We start from the raw sequence: 14,762 nt of genomic DNA, 5'->3' as shown, positions 1-14,762 counted from the left end.
TCACAATTATGTTTGAGATACGCTGCTCTCCCAAAACAGCAATAACGTGGGGTCGGAACGTCACAGTTCCCCATTTTTACTAAAGCTGTTTGGGAAATGAGACAAAGGCAGATCTAGCCTTGTGTCACATCAGTGCTCTGTTTAATGTTCTGTTCCTACTGTTGTCGGCAAGAGTTTTCTTTTCCTGATCTCTGGTTAAGGGTATCCATACACAGTACCTTTTATACAGCATCCTAGTCCCAAACAGCCATGGGATGAATTCATTTAATTTAATGTGAATATGAAATATCTTAGTTGCAGACAATGAATCCCTATACTGTAGCAGAGAAAAGTGGAAATAAATTAAGGGCCTTTGCCATTCTCTGAATGTCCGGCTACTTCACCGGAATCTAATGTTCCGCCTGAATTAAAGCATCTAGCGATAAATAAAGAGAAGTGTGAGCATGACCCAGTCCTCAGTTGATCAAAGAGTAAGATGTCCTGCATCACCCGCTTAAGTCATCTCTTTCAGCAGGCCTTCATCTTTGCAATGCGGGGCCCCGAATCAAAACTCTGTACGTACGTACCACGTCACTTTTACTGGTGTATACTCGGTCCGCGAGACTCTCTATGGCGATCCATTTCACAGGCATCTTAGCGATGCGGCCCTGGCGGTAGTAGTCGCCACTGTAAATCTTCTTAGAGAGGCCGAAGTCCGCGACGCAGACAGTCATGTCGTCTCGCAACCTACAGAGAGAGACAGAGTGAGTTCATGTCCTCAGCGACCTCAGAGGCAAAGCCTGAAATCACAGGTCTGCACCTGATGCAGCTGAAAACATTCACGACGAGTAACCAAAAGACAGAGATCCCACAGCCTGGGAGGGTCCTGCTTTGGGACCAATGGCAGAGCAAGTGAGGGGGAACCAGATGAGTTATAACTTTCTACCCTTCTGGTCTGTGTGGGAATCTGGACCAACCAGGGCACCTGGGCACAGAGGATGGAACCATCTGGAGGAACAGAGGGGCACGGAGTAGAAAGATAAGCAGCTCCAAGCCAGGGCCCCCTCGTGGACTCATCTAGAGCCCAGTAGCCTTCCTGCCTGACGTCTGGAAGCAGCACTGGCTCCATAGATTAAGCCACCTGACAGCTTGGGGGAGGTGGGGAAGCACGTGCTGTGCACAGGGGACACTGGACTTCCTGCTAAGACGGTGCCAGGTGGTACCTGAGGAATTAACTGGAAAATTAAAGGAATACAATTGCATTTACAGCCCAAGCAGTTAAAATTGATCTTAGACAAGAAGAGGAGGAGGGGGAGGAATGAGTGGTCTGGACGTAGGGCGACTACCTTGTCCCTGTTTGCCTGACGCTAACATTTAAAACTAAAAGTCCCACATCCTGGGAAATCCCTCAATGCTGGACAAACCGGACAGCTGGTCACGCTACCTCGTGGGAAAACCATGAAAGAAATGTTAAGGGGAAGAAAAGGTTTTCATGATTCTCCCTCCATGGTAGACAAATTATTTAAATGAAAAACAAAACCAAGGGCTTCCCTGCTGGCGCAGTGGTTGAGAGTCCACCTGCCGATGCAGGGGACGCGGGTTCGTGCCCTGGTCCGGGAAGATCCCACATGCCGCAGAGCAGCTGGGCCCGTGAGCCATGGCCGCTGAGGCTGTGCGTCCAGAGCCTGTGCTCCGCAACGGGAGAGGCCACAGCAGTGAGAGGCCTGCGTTCCGCAAAAAACCCAAAAAACAAAACAAAAAAACCCAAAACCAAGACCCTTCTGGGTTTTCAAAAATGAGGTGAAAGTGACAGAGGGCCAGGGGGCAGGGTTGGTTAGGAGGAGGCAGGGGACAGGCTCCACTGTCACATCTCCAACAAAGAAAAACGAGTAACAGCAATACATTTAAGGAACACTCTCTTCTTGCAATAGTGAATTTCCAATCAAGAAATAGTTATTGTTTTTGAAGATTTACAGCAGATAATGGCTGTTGAAGCAGACTGAAGAGATGGGGAAGGTGAAGTTCGAAGTTCTTGCTTAAGCCCTTGTCTCTCTGCTGCAAAAAGAAAGCTATGGTGTAGTCAGGACAAAACTACCTCACAAGGCAGTATCATGAAAACTCAGGGACAAAACCATTATGATTTTCATTACTGTCTTCATGATCAGCTGACTTATATGTAACTCTGGATCCAAATAAGCTGATGGCAGTTGGGGAGGATCCCAGAGTTCACACCTAGTGCTCCTAGCTGAGTGAGAGTGTGAAAATAAAGAAGTAGTCACACATAAACACACGACTATATAGAAAATAGATAACGAATAAGGGCCTACTATATGGCACAGGGAACTCTACTCAGTACTCTGTAATGGTCTATATGGGAAAAGAATCTAGAAAGGAGTGGATATATGTATATGTATAACTGATCACTTTGCTGTACACCTGAAACTAACACAACATTGTAAATCAACTATACTCCAATAAAAATTAAAAAAAAAAAAAAAAAGAAGTCCCAGGGGAGTTTTGGAGGCCAGCCAGACTCTTAGTGGCAGAGGTAGTGAAAACCCCCAAGCAAACACCCAGTCATGTGTCAGGGCGGTAGAAACCCCAACTCCAGAGCCTGCCCCACTGTCACCTCCCAAGCCTAATCTTCCTCCATACTTCAACATCAACAGGCCACCCCACAGGCCCACAAATGTCTACCACCATGAGGTCCAACCCACTCCAGGATGGGCCAGGGCTCTTACATGCAGTTTCGAGCAGCTAAATCTCGATGAAGAAAGTTCCTGTTGCTCAGATACTCCATTCCCTGGGCAATGTCCACCATGAACTTCAATAGTGTCTGCACAGGAATATGCTAGGGGGTGGAAGACACAAGGAGACAGATTATTATTATTATTATTATTTTTCTGGCCACACCATGTGGCTTGCAGGATCTTAGTTCCCTGACTAGGGAATGAACCCGGGCCCTGGCAGTGAAAGCGCAGAGTCCTAACCACTGGACCGCCAGGGGATTCCTGAGAGACTATTATTATTATTATTTTTGATAAATTTATTTATTTATTTATTTACGGCTGCATTGGGTCTTGGTTGCTGTGCCCGGGCTTTCTCTAGTTGCAGCGAGCAGGGGCTACTCTTTGTTACGGTGCGTGGGCTTCTTATTGCAGTGGCTTCTCTTGTTGTGGAGCACAGGCTCTAGGCACGCAGGCTTCAGTAGTTGTGGCACGCAGGCTTCAGTAGTTGTGGTTCGTGGGCTCTAGAGCGCAGGCTCAGTAGTTGTGGAGCACAGGCTTAGCTGCTCTGAGGCATGTGGGATCTTCCCAGACCAGGGCCCGAACATGTGTCCCCTGCGTGGGCAGGCAGATTCCTAAGCACTGCGCCACCAGGAAAGTCCAGGATTATTTTTTAAAAGGAAACCAAGTTACTTCCATTTGAGGAGGTGAAATGATGGCTTTATGACTGAGAAGCGTGGCCATGAAACAAGTAAATTTCCATATCACTAATGTCACAAATAAGGTTTTAAAAATGAATGAAAAACAAACAAAACCCAACAAACCCTAAAACTTCTTGGTAAGTATCACGTTTTCTTCTCCTCATCTTTAAAGGTATTAAAAAAATTAATTTATAACTTTAATGCAATTCCAAAGATACCGCCAACAATTTATTTTGTGTATGTGGCCAGTTAATAACATTCTTTTCACAAGTTATGAGCTCAAATGCGATCCTTGTGTCCTTCTGAGTGGCAGTGGGACAAAGAGGGGAAAAGAAGGGGGGTCTGGCCTCAGTGGGGGAGGATCTAATGCTTTGACAGCAAAAAGCCCATGGAGAAGGAGCTGTTCCCAATTATGCACCCACATCTGGTATCATTTTATTTTGAAATGTTTCAAAAGAGGCTTTTTTTCTTCTGGACAGAAAGTAGGATGGTCTTTACCCCTTACCATGGGACCGAAGTACCACAAGTAAGTATTCGGGAATTTTCATTTTTGTTTCTCTAGGGCCTTCCTGTAAGTTTTAACAGCCTAATGTTTTTTTTCTACGTGGTAAAAATCAAACCAGACTGTGTGTTAGAAAACCTGCCGTGTTGGGACTGATTACGAGGATGATGACTAATGAAGACTTCTGTGTAGTAATTCAATGTTTTAGTGCAGTCAGAGCCCTGAAGAAAAGGGTTCACAAAGTTCCTAGAAATCATAAATGGGTCCACCCGTGATATATTCTTCCCCAAAGCATTGGATTTCTGGTTTATTCTATATGGCACATGAGTCTTCTAAAGTGGTACTCGTGAAAACACTGAATTTTTTTTTTTTTTTTTTTTAAATTGAGCTGTGCTGGGTCTTAGCTGTGGCATGCAGGCTCTTAGCTGAGGCATGTGGGATCTAGTTCCCTGACCAAGGATCGAACCCAGGCCCCCTGATTTGGGAGCATGGAGTCTTCACCACTGGACCACCACGGAAGTCCTGACACTGAATTGTTAATGATTTATATTTCTCAACTAAGACACGTGTCAGTCACAGACTGTATATATAACAAAAATGCTTTATCCTTTACCCTTACATAATGGAGTTGTTAAAAAAAAGGTAAGTAAATCAGGCATGAAAGCCTTACGCCTCTGCTCTCTATATGTGGGGCATTTGATTTTCTGGATGCTAATTTCCAGGAAAGGACTTGGGCGCTAAGAAATATCCAATCTGCTGACATTCATGAAAGTATAATGAATATCCGGTGCTATTCGTTTGTGTTAGTTTTTTCCAAGCAGAACTATGTTAATCTTGCAGGCTGTGACCAAAGGTCATTTAAAAGATCATTGTGTGGTAAAACTAATAAATGAGGTCAATAAGGTCGCAGGATACTAGATTGACATGCAAAACTCCACTGCATTTCTACACACTAACAATGAACTGTCTGAAAATGAAATTAAGAAAACAACATCTGCAAAAGAATCCACAACAAAATACTTAGGAATAAATTTAACAGAAGAAGTGCAAAACTTATACTCTGAGAACTACAAAAGCAAAGAATTAAATTAGTTTCTAAATAAATGGAAAGGTATCCAGTGTTCATGGATTGGAAGAACAGGCATGCTATTCACACAGAGGACAGAATGGCACCCAGGTCCTGCTGAAGAAGCACACTTATATGACTGAGACCTAGTCTTGGGCCACTCTAGCAGGACCAGGGGTATTTATTGCCAAGGAACTGACTGATAAGGCAGTAGAGATTTGAATAAAAGCTTGATTTTCTAGTTTGTCTATGACGCATTTTGTGACTTTCAGCTTTACATGAGGCTACAAAGTGTCAAAATATGAAAATACATTCCTTTATAAAAACATTCCTTTAAAATTTTTATAAAACCTGGGAGTTTCCATCATTGGAGATATACTTTATATTTCTGCAAATCGAAACTATTCATTAGTCAGTAAAATGCTGTGTACTTGTTTCCTTGTTATTCTGTTCAAAAGAACATAAGATGACAGCAGTACTTTTGGCAGACACAAACTGATTCTATAATTTATACAGAAGGGCCACAAAACTAGAATAGCAAAAACAACTCTGAAAAAGCAGGATAAATTTGGAGGAATCACATTACCTCATTTTAAGACAATAAAGCTACAGTAACCTCAATGGTGTGATGGGGCAAAGGATGGCACATAGCTAAACGGAACAGAACAGAGAACTCAGAAATAGACCCACACGTGCACAACTGATTTTTCGCAAAGGTGCAAAAGCAATTAGCGGATTAAGGATAGTCTTTTCACAAATGATGCTGGTCATCTATACGCAAAAAAAGCAACAAACTGAATTTCACACCTTATACAAAAATTAATTCAAAATGGGTCACAGACTTAAACCTAACATGTAAACCCCCGAATTTTTAGAAGAAAACACAGAAGAAAATCTTTTTTATCTGGAGTTAGGCAACGAGTTCTTAGAAATGACAGTGAAGGTATGATCCATTAAAAGAAAAAACTGATGAACTATACTTCATCAAAATTAAACTTTTTTTGCTCATGTTAAGAGAATACAAAGCCAAGTTACAAACTGGAAGAAAAGTCTTTGCAAATCACATATCCAACAGAGGAACTGTAGCTAAAGAACTCTCAAAACTCAACAAGAAAACCAACAACCCAATTAAAAAATAAACAAAAGACTTTAACACTCACCAAAGAGGATATAAAGATGGTAAATAAACACAAGATGCTCAACATCATTAATCATTAGGGAAATGCAAATAAATTTCATGATAAGCTATCACTATACACCTATCAGAGCAGCTAAAAACAAAACAAAACAAAAAACTACAGATAATACCAAGTGCTAACAAGAATGCAGAGCAACTGAATTTCTCATACCTTCCTGGTGGAAATGTAAAATGGTACAGCCATTCTGGAAAGTAGTTTAGCAGTTTACTATAAAGATAAACATACATTTTCCATATGACCTAGCATCCCATTCATGGGTATTTAGCCTAGAGAAATGAAAAGTTATGTTCCCTCAAAAACCTGTATGTGAATTTTTATAGCAACTCAAAACTGTCATAGGTCCTTCAATAGGCAAATGGAAAAAGCAAACTGTGATACAGCCATACAATAGAAGCCTTCACAGCAATAAAAAGAGCAATGAACTACTGATACGTGCAACTTGGATGGCTCCCAAAGGCGTAATACTCAGTGAAGGAAGCCAGTCTCAAAGAATTACAAACTATATAATTCCATTTATATGGCATTCTCTAAAAGACAAAACAGTAGTGATGGAGAACAGATCAGTGGTTGCCAGGGGTCAGCCATGTGGGCAAGGTGTAACTATAAAGGGGTAGTAGCAGGAGGAGGAGTTTTTGGTGATGGAACTGTTCTGTATCCTGATTGTAACGGTAGTATATGAATCTATACATGCATTATAATTTATATAACTATAAACCAAAAAGGGAAAAAAGTCATTTTTTTCTGTATGATAATTAAAAAAAAATTTTTTTTTAAAGCAGAGGTCTTCTTAGAAGCCCATATGATTTAAATTTATTTATTTATTTATTTAGGCTGTGTTGGGTCTTGGTTTCTGTGCGAGGGCTTTCTCTACTTGTGGCAAGCGGGGGCCACTCTTCATCGCGGTGCGCAGGCCTCTCACTATCACGGCCTCTCTTGTTGCGGAGCACAGGCTCCAGACGTGCAGGGTCAGTAGTTGTGGCTCACGGGCCCAGCTGCTCCGCGGCATGTGGGATCTTCCTGGACCAGGGCTCGAACCCGTGTCCCCTGCATTGGCAGGCAGATTCTCAACACTGCACCACCAGGGAAGCCCTTAAAGTATTTTTATAAAGGATATAAATGGCCTATTTCTCTTCTACAAAGATTCAAGAAAGACATCCAATCTGAGGCTCACTACACTTGCACAGGGGTCCAAAAGAGGGAGGAGAGTTAAGCTTCACAAGACGGATGATTGCTGGTCATCAAACAAACCTGTGTATTTTTATTTTTTTTTACTACAGAAATCACTCTTGTGACATATGAAATCCCCCCCTGCAAATTATTAGAAAAATCATACCATATACCAGGAAATTAAATGTAGGCAAAATCACTCATCAACACGAAGTGAAATCCATTCAAGGGGATGCCATGCAGCCATTCACAGACATCTGTCTGGAGGCTGCCCTATCGGGCAGGGGCACCTATGGGATGGGGCAGAGAAGAACTAAAGGCATGGGGTCTGCAGCCAGTTCTGCCTCCACCACTGCTGCTTCATGCCTCGGTTTCCTCACCTGAGATTCTATTCGTAACTACTCATTATGGTGGCGGTGCCACTGATATATGCGAAACACAGGCTGGCCTCTGCCAAACATTTGAGAGACGTTAGCCCCTGTTGTTGGCCTACAGACAGATGTGTACATACGGAGCCCCTGCCTGTGAAACACACAGATGTGGAATCAACGGTTGCGATGTGAACGTCCAAGGATGCCAGCGTTGGGAATTATGGGTAATATTTTCTTCTTCTCCAGGCTTCTTATCATGTTGCTGTCTGTTTCTTGGGGGACGGGGAAGAGAAGGAAAGCACTCAGCCATGCTGAGTCCCCTACTTTGGATTAGGCCCTTCACCTCTTTGGAGGAGCCCCAGTGACTCTGTAATAGCTCTGTGATGTGGCTACAATTTCCTGTCTCTGGTTAGTATTTGTGCTGGTGAAAGACTTAAAGAAGCCATGAACAAAACAGGTGTGAGCACAGGACCATGGGGGTAGCTAAAAAAAGGAAGGGGCTCCCTTTCCCGTTTAGGTCCCTTACGCCGTCCCTGGAAAGAACAGAACAAGTACAAGAAAAAGGAAAGCAAAAATCTCCTGGCCTGTTCATAACACACAGGCATAAACTACCAACAGGGGCAGCCAGACACAGGGAAGAAGGCTCTAGAAAATGTTCCCCCTAAATTGGGTCTCAAGTTTTATGTTTTTTTCAACTGCCTCGCCGTATTATCAATAAATGGCCGTTCCTACAGGTTCACCAGTCTCTTGGGATGAGGACCTTCCCCATGACGCTCCCCAGGCACCATCTTATTACTACTATCTCATCACGACTCTTTCCACCACCTGTGACCGGTGGGCGAGGTGTTTCAGTCTAAGAGCTCGTTTCCATTTGGTGTCTCTGCTCTGTGGGGCTTCAGGGCAGGGTTTGCCCTGTGGGGTCAGTGTTCCTCTCAGGGGCACCTTGGAAGGCAGGCAGGCTGGCCCACCAACTCCCAACACACTTTCTGATTCTGAGGACAGAGCGGCTCGGGATAAAGAGAAACACGGACCCCCTCAGGGTCTCTGAAAAACAACTCAATGCAACTTCTCCCTGAAAACTGAGATGGCTCCGGCATTCAGGAATTTCAGAGTGAACAATCTAAAAAGAGGAGACTTTCAAGGAAAGAGACCACCCTGACAGCAAGAGGGGCGCCCTCTGCTCCACTCCCAGCCTGCTTCTCCCTCACATAAAACAGGAATAATGAAATCTATGGGCAGGCCGGTTATGAGGACCACATTTCAACCCCCAGGGTGCACAGTGAGCACGGAACAGAGGCCAATGTCCCCTCCTTCCCTCCTTCATTTTCTAGGTTAGATGCTGGTGTTGTCCAGGCCCTGTCACGGGAGCCCCAAGCACTGTTCAGAGGCCACGCAACCGGGTGATTAATTACCTTTGGTCCCGTCTCCAATCGGGAATAGAGTAAATAGGTGTGCAGATCCCCGTATTTCATGAAGGGTAAAATTACCATGGGCCTGGGGATGCCTTGAGGGCTAATTTCTATACACACACCTGGAATTAAAAACAGAGAGTAAGTTACAAAGAGCCCTTGTTACCAGTGACCAGAAAAAGCACTGCAGGAGCGCTGGCCAAATTGAAAACATGTGCCCTCAAGTTAGCGGTTAAAAAAACAAAACAAAACCAAACCCTCACAACTCACGCTGTATTCTAGAATATGGAACACACACTGGGTCCACTTCTTGGTATTTCTTTTTCTTTCAGACTACTGCCAATCTTTGCATGAAAGCTCTCAAAAATTAATCGATACCAAGTACAGCCATCTATAAACCCACGGCGTTTCTGTTATACTGAGTCTAAGTGAGGGGTAGTGACTGCAGCAGAATTCAAGGGCAAACTAGTTTCATGTGATGGTTCAATACTTAAGCGTATGAAGAAGTCCCCTGCAACCGAATGCTTAAAACTATTGGAAGAATTCTGAGGGCCAATAGGTGAAATTCACATCTCTAAATGTTAACACATACACGGGGGGGAAAAAAACATCATTTGTCATGGATGCTAGAATCAGAGCCTGTCTGTCACCTGAGATCAAGCTTACAATGCTCTTGCACATGGTGGCACAATTACAAAGCACCACTGTTCTCAGAGTCCGCCGAAGTCAATAGTCACAAATGAGCAACAGTAGTTTCTTTGACATAACGTCATCTCCAAACATTAGTTTTCCCATCTCTCTGCAGTGTTCATCATAATAAACCTTTGAAAGTTCCCCAAAGAATTTAGCATTTATCAAGTCACAGGACAGCAAAAAAAAAAAAAAGTCAGCAGAATATTCAATTATTTTTAAGTCGCTCTTCCCTCCTGGAATAGCATCACACAGCAACCACTTGATATGGGCTCTCCATTTTGTGTTTTTTAGCAAACAGTGCCACAAAACCAAATTCTGCCCATTAAATCACTGACTCAAATCACTTGAATCGAGTGCCATGAAATTGTCAGTGCAGATCCCGAGAAATCAGTACTTGAAATATGTCAATAAATTGTTTCTCAAAGATGAGCCATGGAATTTGTCTACTTTTACAGCTTTACTCCACTAGCTTTTGGTTCACGGGTAAACTCAATCAATACAAATTATAGCATAACCAGCTTTCATGTGTTGTAACTGGGGTGACCGGGGGCTGTTTTCATCCACAATCACCTAGAACTCTGTGGACACTGAACAGTCCTGAGCCCACTGATGTCCAGGAAAATGCAGGCCTATTTTTACGACCAGCCTCAGAAAATATAACCATAAGAAGTCTTTTGGGTGAAAACGCCCTTATTTTTATTTTATTTTATTTTATTTTTTGCCACACTGTGCGGCTTGCAGGATCTTAGTTCCCTGACCAGGGATTGAACTCGGGCCCCCTGCAGTGGAAGCACCCAGTCCTAACCACTGGACCGCCAGGGAAGTCCTGAAAAACCCGATGTTATAAATAGCTTCGGAGTTACACGAGGTGTAAAATTTATCTGCCCCAGAGATGTTTCCTGTGGCCCAGAGTGGATCAGCTGAGCCCCTCTGGCCACCCAGTCCTATGTTTCTCTGAGTACCTAGGAGTCGGATGACATTTGGGTGGTTGAAGTCTTTCATGCACGCAGCCTCACTGAGAAACTCCTCAATCTCTCGCTGCGAAAAGTTGTCCACTAAAAGAAAAGACAGAAAATGTTAGGCACGAGTTATTTACTCAGAGAAGGGGAGGGGGCAATAGCAATTTTGTTCTTTAAAAGTAACATCAGGCAAAGGCAAAATGATAGCAACAGTAAACAGATGAGTGGTTGTCAGAGACTGGTGGGGGGAGGGATGAATAGACGGCATATGGGGGTTTTAGGAAGCTGAAACTTCTGTATGACCCTGGAATGGTGGACACAGGGCATTATGTATTTGTCAAAACCCACAGAACATACAACACAAGGGGAACCCTAATGTAACCTATGAGTTTCAGTTAATAATGTATCACTACGGGTTCATCAATTATAAAAAATGTACCATACCCATGCAAGATGTTAACAGGGGAGACTGTGTGAGGGGAGGGGGCATATGGGAACCCTCTACTTTCTGCCCAATTTTTTTTTTTTTTTTTTTCAGCTGAGCTGCAAGGCATACGGGATCTTAGTTCCTTGGCCAGGGGTCAAACCCATGCCCCCTGCACTGGAAGCCCCGAGTCTTAATTACTGGACTGCCAGGGAAGTCCCTGCCCAATTTTTCTATAAACCTAAAACTGCTCTAAAATGAAAGCATATTAGTTTAAAAAAACTAAAATCAAATCCAACTGATCTGTGGCAATGATTTTTGCCTTCAAAAAAGAAAGAACACATGCTTCTCTCTCTCACCACGTTTCTTGCAAGTCTGGTTGCCCAATCACGCTTTGTGAACTAGATACACTTTCATACCAAGTTTTTGCAATTAAGCCAATTTGAGAGAAACATTTAAAATTCTATATTATGGTAAGTGAAATAAGTCAGTCACATGAGGACAAATCCTGTATGATTCCGCTTTTATGAGGTATTTAGAGAAGTCAAATTCACAGAGACAGAAAGTAGAACGGTGGCTGCCAGAAGGAGGGGGCACGGGGGATGGAGGGTTGTTGTTTAATGGGTACGGAGTTATGGTTTTGCAAGGCGAAAAAGTCCTGGAGATGCATGGTGGTGATGGTTGCACAACAGTGTGAATGTACTGAATGTCCCTGAACTGTACACTTAAAAATGGTTAGGATGGTATAGCTTATGTTATGTGTATTTCACCAGTTAAAATCAAACACAGAGCCAAGCATGCCTTAGGGAATCTGCTTTAACAGGGGGGAAGTGTTGATTGAAATTACATGTAAGAGCATGGAGTACAGCGTCTGTACCTCCTATGGGCTTAAGATATATTAACCTTCCTATCAAAGCAAATTTAAGCAAAAAAATTCTATAGACCTGCAAGGTGTCTGCCAACTTTGCCCCAAACAACCAGGTGAAGTGGGCAACCCCCTCCCCCAGGGTCTAACCCCTCCAGGCAAATGTAGATGAGCCTGGGATTCAGAGGCCAGAGACTGGGCTTTTAATCTTTGATAATTAGCATGGATGCAATTCACATACAAGTTACTCTAACTAAGTTAAAGGATTGCAGAGCCAAGGCCAGAGAGGAAACAGGTTCCAGGCCCAGCTCCTTTTACTAGGGCCCCTAAACTTTCTACTCGGTGAATTGGGATAACTGATGGAAGGAGCCTTCCTAGGGACACACTGGGGGGTTAACAGAAAAATGAGAGAGGCAGGAAGGATGCTGACTGTGGCTTGATACCCAGACTCGGTTCCACATGGGTTCAGCTCTAGTAAGTACTCTAACTTCGGGTTTTCTCAGTCTATGGAGGAGATGGCCCACACCTACCTCCTAGTTGTATTGATTTCCTGCTCCTGCTGTACTGATGAAATGTGGGAATAACTGCAGTGCCCTCTGGCACACAGTAAGAATTACACAAGTATTGGCCATTATTATGTATATAGAAAGCTTCCGTCTGACTTATTGGTTATTAGGGTTACTTTTTATATTTAAATTAAAACTTCAGCCTCCAATTCTGGTTAAGAAGTCTCAGTACATGCTTATAATCTAACTGATGCTTTAATGCCCAATAAACAGTGGATTTAAATTTTAGGAAGAAACCAATTTTACTTTACCCCTTGATCAAAAATAATATTGAATATATCCAAGGGGTAAATGAGGAAGCAATATTAAGAGCATTAACAAACACAGCACCAAATAATTTTCCTCTGTATGAATGGTGAGGACAATTCAGGTGAATGGTATACGATCATGGTCAATTTCATGGGTGCCCAGCTGGACACCGGAAGAACCGAACTTAGACAATCATGTGTCTCCAGGCCCTGGAGATGCTTCCTGGAGAAGGGCATGGGGGGACCCGTTATCATGTTCCGCCGTTGCAGTCTGGTCAATCCATGGTGAGGAAAACTCTGGCCCGACCCTCCTTCTTTCTAGCTATCTGGTTTGGACAAGTCACCACCTTTCTGAGCCTTCGTTTCCTTGTCTAGATGGACATGGGCACAGACTCTGAAAGGGCTCTAACTGGCATCTGCCACTATTTTTGTCAACACTGTAATTCATTCTCCTCCATGCTGCAACCAAAGTGAACTTTCTAGAATGTAATAATATGCTCTTGTCCTCATGTGCTTAAGACTCTTAATAGCACTTTACGACTTGTGGGATGAAAACAGATTCTGTGTGATGACTTCTCGGGCCCCTCCTGACCCAGATGTAAGCACTCTTCCCAGCTCCCCTGGAGACTGCAGTTTATGATGATAGCTCTTGATATGCCTTTAACCAAAGAATATTTCTCCTCTCTCTGGGAATCTTACCTTCCAGGCAGTGCACAGCCTCCTGCAGGCCACACAACCACCCTCAAGTGAGGAAGTGAACCCACCAAGCCCAGTCAGACCAACCCCTGGGGTCAGATGCTGCTACCAGCTCAGTCCTGCCTTGGAAATTCATGCTTTACTTTGGAATCATTATCTCTACTAAGTGATGACAGAGGGGGAGGGAGAGAGTAAAAATAACAAATGTTATTGCCTTGAGTGTGCTGGGGCTCAGGGTGGGCCACCCCAAAATAGGTCACGATGGCATATTGATTACTTTGAATTACAGTTACTTAGGAAATGGCCAGTGCAAGGGGGACACTCTGACACTCTAACACTCCTTTCTGTCTTCCTGAAAGCAGGAAATAACTCTCTCATGTGAAGGATGAAGGACACCCTTATTGCCAGAGAGAGGGAATTCTGGCTGAAGAAGCCTGTATAAACAAACCTTGTTAGTTCTTTCTTTCTTTCTTTTTTAACATCTTTATTGGAGTATAATTGCTTTACAATGGTGTGTTAGTTTCTGCTTTATAACAAAGTGAGTTAGCTACACATATACATATATCCCCACAGCTCCTCCCTCTTGAGCCTCCCTCCCACTCTCCCCTTCCCACCCCTCTAGGTGGTCACAAAGCCCTGAGCTGATCTCCCTGGGCTATGCAGCTGCTTCCCACTACCTATCTATTTCACATTTGGTAGTGTATATATGTCCATGCCACTCTCTCACTTCATCCCAGCTTACCCTTCCCCCTCCCCGTGTCCTCAAGTCCACTCTCTACGTCTGCGTCTTTATTCCTGTCCTGCCCCTAGGTTCTTCAGGACCATTTTTTTTTCTTAGATTCCATATATATGTGTTAGCATACGGTATTTTTCTCTTTCTGACTTACTTCACTCTATATGACAGACTCTAGGTCCATCCACCTCACTACAAATAACTCAGTTTCGTTTCTTTTTATGGCTGAGTAATATCCCATTGTATATATGTGCCACATCTTCTTTACCCATTCATCTGTCGATGGACACTTAGGCTGTTTCCATGTCCTGGCTATTGTAAACAGAGCTGCAATGAACACTGTGGTACATGACTCTTTTTGAATTATGGTTTTCTCAGGGTATATGCCCAGTAGTGGGATTGCTGGGTCGTATGGTAGTTCTATTTTCAGTTTTTTTTTTTTTTTTTTTTTTTTTTTT

The 14,762-nt window shown here is 43.4% G+C and overlaps 1 protein-coding gene across 1 annotated transcript in view; it reads right to left on the bottom strand.

The window, feature by feature from the left end:
* The window catches only part of MERTK (MER proto-oncogene, tyrosine kinase), a 111,400-nt gene that overhangs the window by 7,778 nt on the left and 88,860 nt on the right, over positions 1-14,762 (bottom strand). The window contains exons 14-17 of the mRNA XM_027129042.1: positions 10,776-10,868; positions 9,124-9,242; positions 2,721-2,830; positions 567-726 (exon numbers count right to left, since the gene is read on the bottom strand). Coding sequence (XP_026984843.1) covers positions 567-726; positions 2,721-2,830; positions 9,124-9,242; positions 10,776-10,868 — 482 coding nt within the window. The remainder of the gene's footprint in view (positions 1-566; positions 727-2,720; positions 2,831-9,123; positions 9,243-10,775; positions 10,869-14,762) is intronic.

The sequence above is a fragment of the Aethalodelphis obliquidens genome, unplaced genomic scaffold (assembly GCF_003676395.1).
Source record: "Aethalodelphis obliquidens isolate GAN/ISIS:26980383/991018 unplaced genomic scaffold, ASM367639v1 scaffold35, whole genome shotgun sequence".
In the NCBI taxonomy this organism is placed as follows: domain Eukaryota; kingdom Metazoa; phylum Chordata; class Mammalia; order Artiodactyla; family Delphinidae; genus Aethalodelphis; species Aethalodelphis obliquidens.
The sequence above is the reverse complement of the archived record's forward strand: the minus strand, read 5'-3'. Positions and strand labels throughout refer to the sequence as shown.